The sequence below is a fragment of the Brachyhypopomus gauderio genome, unplaced genomic scaffold, assembly GCF_052324685.1.
Source record: "Brachyhypopomus gauderio isolate BG-103 unplaced genomic scaffold, BGAUD_0.2 sc139, whole genome shotgun sequence".
Taxonomy (NCBI): Eukaryota; Metazoa; Chordata; class Actinopteri; order Gymnotiformes; family Hypopomidae; genus Brachyhypopomus; species Brachyhypopomus gauderio.
Window position 1 is genome coordinate 404,006 of NW_027506960.1, and position 9,906 is coordinate 413,911.

Below are 9,906 nucleotides of genomic sequence, written 5' to 3' on the forward strand. Positions count from 1 at the left end.
AAAGATACAGTGAGGAAAATAAGTATTTATAAATAAGTAGTATACATTGTGATTGCCGGATTTTATTATTATTCTTAGATTATGTCTCTCTCAGTGAACATGGACCCAAGATGAACATCTCAGACCTCTCCATGATTTCCTCCATGTTGGAGAACTTGCAAAGTCGCTGGGTGGTGTTCAAATACTTATTTTCCACACTGTATGTATGTGTGGTGTGAGTGTACCAGAAGTATGTGTGTGTGTGTGTGTGTGTGTGTGTGGTGCGTGTGTACCAGAGGTATGCATGCGTGTGTGTGTGTGTGTGTGTGTGTGTGTGTACCAGAGGTTTGCCTGTAGAGTCCAGCTGGTCTTTGGTTCTGCGCAGCAGGAGGGTTCTGGTGAGGATGTTCAGTCTCTCTGCTCCTCTCTTTGAGCCGTTGTCCACCTGAGCCTTCCACAACTTGAATTCATCAAAGGGAGAACACCTGAGAAACCTATCACACACACACACACACACACACACACACACACACACACACACACACACACACACACACACACACACACACACACACACACATAATGTTCTGTACATCAAGCCCAGTTGGAGGACACAGCAGTACGCAGGCTGCAGCACTAGGGGGCGCCGTGGGACGCACTTCAGGAGTGAGTACATATCCAGCAGGTTGTTCTGGATGGGCGTCCCAGTGACGGCCCAGCGTGCCCGGGCTCGAAGCTTGCACACCGCCATGGACGTCTGCACCTTGGGGTTCTTGATGCTGTGGGCCTCATCCAGAACCACACGGGCCCAGGCCACACGAAGAAGAGGGGACACCTCACGCGCCTGGCGGGGGGGAACGTGTGATCACTCACGTTTTGACCCACGTGCAGATGAACACCGTGAGTCAGTGCTCCCTACCGTGGGCTCAGAGTCCTGGCTGGCACTCTCAACTACCTCCTTCTCCACTGGAACCTCTTTAGAGACCAGACTGTATGTGGTGACCACCACGTCGTGCTCAGCCAGTCTGGGGGGAGAAAGAGGGGTAGGAGAGAGAGGGGGGGGGGGGTAGGAGAGGGGGGGGGGGGGGTAGGAGAGAGAGGGGGGGGGGGTAGGAGGGTGAGAAGGGATATGGGGGAGAACAGATTGTAGAAAATAACAAGAAACGAACCAGCAGTCAACTGACGATTACAAGTCAATAAACAGAGACAGGTTGCCAGCAGTACTGTTTCCTCTGTGTGTGTGTGTGTGTGTGTGTATGTGTGTGTGTGTGTGTGTGTGTGTGTGTGTGTGTGTGTGTGTGTGTGTGTGTGTGTGTCTCACACGCTGGTACTCTTCTGGCGCTGGGGTCCGTGGTAGAGATACACACTCAACCTGCTGCTCTTCACATGCTTCTCAATCTCCTTCTTCCAGTGATGCACCAGAGAAGCAGGACAGATGATCAGAGTCCCACGAGACGGCACCATCAATGGACCTGCGGAAGATCACATGACCTCACACACCAGCACGCAGCACTCACACTCGTATTCACACTGGGTGCAAACACACAAACGCCCACAGCTGAAACGTCAGGCATTCTACAGTCAGCAACCGTGTGCAGGTTGTGTGGACCTGTTCTGGAGATCCATCCCTCCAGTTCTGAGCTCTTCGTCTCGTTCTTCTGGGTCAGAATGAGGGCGACCATCGTGAGGGTCTTCCCCAGGCCCATGTCATCCGCTGACGGCAAAACAGACGCGTGAAGCGTGTGAACGAGGTGCCGTGAGCCGTCGTAGTGCATTAACACTGAGGACCGACTACTGAAATAAACTGAAGCTAAAATAAACACACTTCAGATTTCCTTTCCTCACACACAGGCCACTGCAGTGTGTGCTAACAACGTTATTTCAGAGAGAAGTCATTACCCAGAATGCCTCCACAGGGTTTCTGTCTCTCTCTCCACAGGAGCCAGGCCAGAGCTCTCCTCTGATGAGGCAGCAGCTGCACCTGAAAGACCAATCACAGCAATCCCAGCAGCCTTAGCGTCGCCTTTCAGTAATCCGCATCCCAGGAGTCCTCGCGGGGTCTAGCGTGCCACAGACCTTGAGCCCTCTGGGGTCGGGAGCCTCGGCGTCTGTGGGAGGGCAGGACTCCAGGGACTGGTGGAGGTGGTCGATGGCTTCGGTGGTGGCGCTACGGACCGCCAGGAGCCTGTCCTCCGTCATTCTCCCGCCGTAGAGAGCCTGGTTCTGTGGGTTCACTGGGGAGGGCGAGACGGGACAGAGGGCTGTACTGCCGCTGCTCAAACCCCTCCTGGTCCAACCCCCGCACTGTTGCTGCTCCACACGATACACCAGCCTGTTTATATCTGCATATGGCTGCTCCTGAGAGGAAATTAAGAGTTTACCTGCGTAGGTGTGGGCGTAACCCTGGCTGAGGGACAGGGAGCTGCTGACGGGGCCCCGTGCCTGTTGAGGGCAGGGAGCCTCTGTGAGCGCGATGGTGCCCCCTGGCCGGCTACACGGGACCGTCCCCTTGGGTTTAGGCTTCTGCTGTGAGTCACCGTCTGTGTCCTGATGCCCTAAAATCAGACCAGCGGCAGCCAGTCATGCATCTAAAACCGTTACCATAGAGATGCGTGTGAGTCAAAGTGAGGTGGTCACCAGTGTGATCAGCAGGGGTCAGACTCAGAGACTCCAGGGCCTCCTCCAGCTGTTGCACCTGACTCCTCAACCTCTCGCCTTTATCAGGGAGGACCGCCACGTTCACCGTGGAGAGTGTAGCCTGCACACACACACACACACACACACACACACACACACACACACACACACACACACACGATACACAATGCTGATGGACTTTAGACAATCAATGCTTCGAAATCACATCGAGCATGCTGATATCACACCTGCATGGCCAAAGTCAGCCAAGTAAACAGGCCGTAAAACAGCAGCAGGTTGTGAGAATACAGATCAGACCAATGAAAGAAATGAGCAATGACCCCACCTTCTTCTGTTTGAGCTGGGCTGTAAGGTGGTTGTGGAGTGCAACAGGGTCTTCCTCTTGACCCTTGACCTTTGAGGCACCCTGGAAGCCTGGGTAAGAGGTGAGCGATGTCTGCACAAGTACAGCCGGAGGGGTCAGCTGGGATCCTGGCTGAACAGACACTAGCTGAACGTCATCATCGTCATCATCACTCCAGTCTCCAAAAGGAGTACGTACAGTGTTCTTCTTGTGCCTCCCACTTCCTGTTCCATGGGCACAGTTAGAAACATCAGATGCTGAAACAGCTTCTGAGACTGAACCAGAGCTGCGAGACTTGAGGCTCTGTGGTCTCACAGGCTTTTCAGCATCGGTGTGAGACAGAGAGCCTACAGTCCCAGAGGGGACAGTGATTCTGACTGTGTCCACGGGGGCAGGACGGTTCCTCAGCCCCTCAGCTGCCTGACAGGCCGCCCACTCCTCGTCCTCCCTGTCCGCCCCCTCATGGCCTCTGGGCTCGTGTGGTTTACTCTCTTTCTCTGTTCCTTTCTCCTTCAACCTCCCGCCCCCTGCACTAGTGCGAGAGGCCTGGGTGCCGCCCACCGTAGCTGCTCCGCCCACCGTCGCCGCTCCGCCCACCGTCGCCGCGTCACTCTGCCTCCGCTCCTCACCAGACACTCGTGCCTTTATCTTCATCCCAGGAGGAAGTTTCTTGGTCCTCCATGACTCTGGAGGTTCTGAAGCGGCTTCGTCCCCATCAAGGCTACGCGCACTTACACAGCTTCTCTCGCTGGCCGATTCATTCCCAGCTTTCTTTCCATGTCTGTCTTCACTGTGTTTCTCGCGTCCTCCATCGCTGTGTTTCTTGAGTCCTCCATCACTGTGTTTCTTGTGTCCATCTTCGCTGTGTTTCTTGTGTCCATCTTCGCTGTGTTTCTTGTGTCCATCTTCGCTGTGTTTCTTGTGTCCATCTTCGCTGTGTTTCTTGAGTCCTCCATCGCTGTGTTTCATGTGTTCTTCTTCACTGGGTGTCTTGCAGCCTTGTCTATCTACGGCTTTAGATAGCACCTCCATTTCTCCACCTGCTGCATCTCCATCCTGGAGTTTTCTCCACTCTGTGGTTTTGTCTACTTTACTGGGGGCTTTGAATGGATTCCTAACTGGGGGCATAATAGACAGCTGGTTCTTTTTGTCTGATAAAGGTCTCCTCTCAGTGTCTTTCTGTAAAAGACATGGGACACATAATACACAACCCACCTCTACACAAGGCACACATCTTTACAAAACAAGGTCAAGTGGAATTCTTACGCATTTATTTGACATTTTTGACAGATGCATGTCATGCAACGCTAATAATCAGTTCAGCTTCATTCCACACGTTTACCTCGGCCCACGGGACACTCCCACACCACTTCTGTCCGTCTTTCTTTCCCGTTACACAGCGATACAGCAACCTGGGAGTGTGACGAATAATAGTTTTTAAAAACAGGAAACACTTCCTCAGTATTGTACCTGATGGTAGTCTGTGAAGGGGGCTATAGAAATACAGAAAGGCTGTGAAAGCCACGAGCACAGACATTACTGGCAGGACATAGTGACACACAACGACACATTTAGACTAACGGTGTCGGGCTCAAGTGAACTGCTGGTTAACACTTCACGGAAGAGAAAATGTACCGTATATTGTCTCTTTATACTGTCGACACATCACCCATCCCTTTTAAACCTCATAATACATGACTTTAAAACGGTGTTACCTGTAATTATTCTGTGTCTCGCTGTGATATAAAGCCTGAAGTTCAACCAGTGTGTCTTCATGACGGAGACAGTGAGATGGTGGGACTCTGAGGTGGCGAGAAACATTAAATGAGCAAATATGTAGTGTATAATAAAGAACCACACCACCAGTGAATATCAAAACAAACGACTAATGACACATCTAATGTAACAACACGTAAGGCCAAGCATTACTCTGAATTACTCTGTCCACTCACTCAGCAGCTTGGGCAAAGTCGCAGGGGGACGCAGGACGCGCCGCACAAACATAAAAACTTTTCCCTTTATTCGGTCCTTCCTTCACTCCAGTCTTCAGAAAGCAAATGCTGCCTAGATAAAACAAAATGTGGTGTTATCGCCTAATGTCTGATCATTAGTATTGAGTAGTATCATCATCATCATTATCATCATCGAGAATTTAGGTCTGAATCTCGTCCTGTAGGAGTGAAAATGTAACGTTATGTGGTTTGCGAGCTACCGCCAGTCACCGGTTTCTCGTTTAAAATCACGAGTCACTTTCGTTATTCATTTAATTAATTTCCCCATTAAATCACTATAACACGCGTTACATTTTACCTACCATGTCGTTCACAAAGAACCTTCTCCATTTCGCATGGAAAATGTATTAAAACTTAACAAAAATATCTGTACAGCCAAGATCTTTTTGAGTTTGAATCAGAAATCCGTCGCCGTCGTGATGACGTTTTCTTGTTTAGCCAATGGGCTTCCACCAGGCGCGCAGGTCCCGCCCCTCTGACGGGCGGCCAGCAGATGGCCGACTACGCTACAAACCATGGAAGAAAGTATGAAATCACCAGTCTGGGATGAACACTCAGACATTTTATTCTGTAGAACAAACTCAAAACAAAATATGAAATCACTCAATTCTGAGGAAAAAAGTATGAAATCATGAAAAACAGATAAACAAAAGAACATTCAAAATACGTCACTAGTATTTAGTTGCACCGCCTTTGGCTTTTATAACGGCTTGCTGTCTCTGAGACATGGACTTGATGAGTGACACACAGTATTCTTCATCAATTTGGTGCCAACTCTCTTTAATAACACTTCCCAGATCAGCTTTGCAAGTTGGAGCCTTCTTGTGGCCCATTTTCACCACAGGTTTTCAATTGGGTTGAGATTTGGACTATTTGCAGGCCATGACATCGACTGAATGTGTCTTTCTCCAAGAAATGCCTTCACTGTTTTTCAGAGGTGGGACCAAGTCAGTGTTTTGCAAGTCTCAAGTAAGTCCAAGTCTTTATCCTCAAGTCCCGAGTCAAGTCTCAAGCAAAGACAGTCAACTCAAGTCAAGTCTCGAGTTAAGACAGGCAACTGTCAAGTCAAGTCCCAAGTCTAAAACTAGGAATTTCAAGTCCTTTCAAGTCTTTTTTTTACAGGCACCAGCGCTTTACGAATGCTACGCTGATGCCAAAAAGATGACAGATCATTTACATTTTATCTTCTCTTAATTACATAAATGTACTTAAACAAGAATGTTTCGTTACATCATTTTACACGAAAATAGCAAGCTTCATCGTAAGCAAGATGCTGTCATTACGAATGGTTATTCTAAACATTTGGATAAAATGTTTAAATATAGACTAATAAAAGGTTAGGGTTACTTTTTCATTGTTTTCTGTTATTGTGGGGTCACGGTGTTGGAGCCATATTTGTGAATTGTACATCATGTGGATGGTAACTTGTAAAACACATAAATTAGTGGTATACTTACCTGACATGTTTGCATTTTTATACATGTTTGTCTGTCTATGTCTATTATGAGCTTGTTTGTTGTGAACGTGACCTGCACCTGAAAGACTTTCCTGTTCACTTGCGGACCGACCCCAGACACGCCCCCTTCGACGCGCAGGTGCGCGAAACCAGTATTTAATTGTGGTTAGCTCATTGTCTGGGCATGGGGATGGCCGTGAGTAGGAAAAAGTTTTCAGACCGCACAATATTGCTGATGTTTTGTAGAAAGAAAACCGGACTAAGGAATTAAATTTATCTATTTTTATTTCTCTGTCTGTGAGTGCTTACTGGACTGCGTGTCGGGAACAAATTACCACCATCCTCATTGGCGTTAGACAGAAATCGCCACTACACACGGTGTACTATTGTTACCTGGAGATTCAGTGGGGTCACATATTCTGATGGCTGCCGTCAGAATTGGTGACCCCAGTTAAAAAGGCTCACATGTACATCCCATTCATGATTTCTTTGTTGGCTGCAATGGTGAGGGGATGGTAAATCTTGTTTAAGTACATTTATGTAATTAAGAGATGATAAAATGTAAATATAAACATCTGTCATATTTTGGCTCGTGGACACCAACAAAACGAGTAAAGAAAGTGCATCAGCGTAGTTTACGTAGCATTCGTAAAGCGTTTGTGCCTCTGAACAGAAACTGTGAAATAGCGCCCCCTGTGGTCACAAAACTCGACGGTCACAGAATCTGGTGTAACGCCGGTCTGCGTCAGAAGGACGGAAATGAAATTAATGGGGCGCACTTTATAAACATTAATATGCGTTTTAAAATTTAGATTTGGGGTAAAAAAAAATCAAGTCTTTGCAAGTAAACAGGTTCAAGTCCAAATCAAGTCCCAAGTTATTGGTGTAAAAGTCCAAGTCAAGTCTAAGTCAAAAGTCTTAATATTAATGACTCGAGTCTGACTCGAGTCCAAGTCATGTGACTCGAGTCCCCACCTCTGCTGTTTTTGCCCTATGGCACGATGCATTGTCATCTTGGAAAATTATTGCATCATCTCCAAACATCTGTTCAATTGAAGGGATGAGAAAACTGTCCAAAATGTAATTGTAGCCCCATATCAAGGACTGTGGAAATTTGGTTGTTTTCTTCAGGCAGTCCTCTTTATAAATCTCACTGGAACGGCACCAAACAAAAGTTCCAGCATCATCACCTTGTCCAATGCAGATTCTTGACTCATCACTGAAGATAACTTTCATCCACAGTCCATGATTGTCTCTCCATAGCCCACTGCAGTCTTGTCCTTTTCTGTTTAGGTGTCAATTATGTTTTTTTTTTTTTTAGCTTTTCTGTATCGAAACCCCATCTCCTTTAGGTGATTTCTTACAGTTCGGTCACATACATTGGCTCCAGCTTCCTCTCATTTATGCTTCATCTGTTTAGTTGTACTTTTTCACTTTTCAAGACAAATGGCCTCAAGTTCTTTGTCTTGACATTTTGAGGTCTTTCTTGGTCTACCGGTATGCTTGGTTTTAACAACCATTCCATGCAGTTTGTATTTGGTACATGTTTTGAATACAGCTGACTGTGAAGAGCCCACATCAACCATGTGTGAAGCGTTACCTTCTTCAAGAAGTTTCACAATCCTCTCCTCTGTTTCAAGAGACATTTCTCTTGTTGGAGTCATTTCTTTTCGTTGATTAGAATTATGTACTTCCGGAGGAAACGTGCGGACCCCACACCACTCTTCATACATGGAGAATGTGTGGAAAGAGTCATTCCTTCAGATTCCTGGGTACATACATCTCTCCTGGATGACAAACACCATGGCTGCGGTCAAGAAGGCAATGCAGAGACTCTATTTCCTTAGAGTTCTCAGGGGAAACAACTTTCAGGAAAATCTGCTGCTGTCCTATTGCTGTGCCATTGAGAGCGTGTTGACATACTGCATCTCAACGTGGCCCAGCAGCTGCACAGCAGCAGAAAGGGGAGCATTACAGAGAGTGATCAACACAGTCCAGAAGATCACGGCTGCCCACTGCCCAGCCTGGAGGTCCTGTTCAGCTCCCGCTGCCTCAGTAGGTCAGCCAATATCCTGAAAGACTCCACCCACCCTGGACGTCATCTATTCCAGCCCTCGGGAAAATGCTTCAGGTCCATCGCATTCAGGACTAATAGACTCAAAAACAGCTTCTATCCTAGTGCTGTGTGGGAACTGAACACATCTAAACACACACACTCTCACAGATCAATGTAGCAAATTTGCACTATTTTGTATTTTGTCTTTTTTACCTGTGTATTATATATTTTTCTTATTTATTATATGTCTACCTCTAGCACCTTGGAATTGCTGCTCAATTTCGTTGTACATGTGAAATGCCAATAAAAGTATCTATCTATCTAATTTTTATGTGCTTAATTTGGTATTTATTTGAGATGAATAAATCCTGACCATCAACACATTAGAACATGTCTTCAGTTGAACTGTGCTAATCTGGTGAGTTATAATGAATGTGAAGGAAACTATGAATGTTTTCTGGGTGTTGCTGTACATTAACAGTATTTCTCTACAGATATTTTGGCATGATGATTTTACTGAAAATGCTTAATTATAATAACTCAGGAAAGATCTGTAAAATAATGGTATTTCTCTGCAAAACTAGTGCTGTCACTTTATTAAAAGTGCTCAATCATAATAATTCAGGGAAAATCTGTAAAATAGCAATATTTCTCTGCATGTTTAATGAAATCTGTAAATTTATTGTTTTTCTACTTAGTTTTACAGTTTTTCTCAGTCGATTTGGTTCATTTCTCACATCATGATTTACATTGGCATCACAACAGTTAATGCAAACAGCAAAACTCAATGAAACATTTGCAAAAGCACATACTTCACTCAAAATTCTTTGTTTTTGCCTCAAAAGCAAATTTTTTGGTCAGTCAATTTGTCAGTGCCATCAGAATATCTAGTCTGTGTGCCATTGCCTATGAACAAGGCAGTCAAAATACTTAGTCATGTTGTCAGTGCAACTTTAAGTCACAGTCAGTGTAGATTGTATATTCTGATGGAAACTAGCTAAGCTTTTGATTTCAAGAACACTGCACATTCTGTGGTGTATCAAATACATGTTACACACATACAAACTTACATGGTACACAAAGTTACACATGACTGTATGTGGGAGACTGATAGCAAGAAATTGGACTGGAATCAAATCTGTACAGCAATATTGTTTGACTGTATTGTTCGCACTGCAATTTGTTGACAAAAACAAATCTGATTGAAATTCAGAAAAGACTTTCAAACTGCAAAATTAAAAACTTGTTCTACACATTCAAAACAACCTACAGTAAGCACATACAGCCTCCTTTTGTTGTTTGAAAATGCAACCTCTGCTACCCCTATGAGCTAGTCTTGATATCCTATATGGTATAAGAATGCAAAAATGTAAAACAAAAAATTTAACAACATCTGAATTTA

The 9,906-nt window shown here is 45.7% G+C and overlaps 1 protein-coding gene across 1 annotated transcript in view; it reads right to left on the reverse strand.

The window, feature by feature from the left end:
• ttf2 (transcription termination factor, RNA polymerase II) overlaps positions 1-5,462 on the reverse strand; it is a 9,604-nt gene extending 4,142 nt beyond the window's left edge. Inside the window, exons 1-14 of the mRNA XM_076994335.1 lie at positions 5,295-5,462; positions 4,933-5,044; positions 4,696-4,782; positions 4,323-4,392; positions 2,963-4,159; positions 2,617-2,737; positions 2,361-2,534; positions 2,056-2,213; positions 1,879-1,960; positions 1,589-1,693; positions 1,301-1,451; positions 899-1,004; positions 639-823; positions 320-473 (exon numbers count right to left, since the gene is read on the reverse strand). Of these exons, the coding sequence (XP_076850450.1) occupies positions 320-473; positions 639-823; positions 899-1,004; positions 1,301-1,451; positions 1,589-1,693; positions 1,879-1,960; positions 2,056-2,213; positions 2,361-2,534; positions 2,617-2,737; positions 2,963-4,159; positions 4,323-4,392; positions 4,696-4,782; positions 4,933-5,044; positions 5,295-5,322 (2,730 nt within the window). The 5' untranslated portion in view covers positions 5,323-5,462. The remainder of the gene's footprint in view (positions 1-319; positions 474-638; positions 824-898; positions 1,005-1,300; positions 1,452-1,588; positions 1,694-1,878; positions 1,961-2,055; positions 2,214-2,360; positions 2,535-2,616; positions 2,738-2,962; positions 4,160-4,322; positions 4,393-4,695; positions 4,783-4,932; positions 5,045-5,294) is intronic.
• Between the last annotated feature and the right edge of the window lie 4,444 nt (positions 5,463-9,906).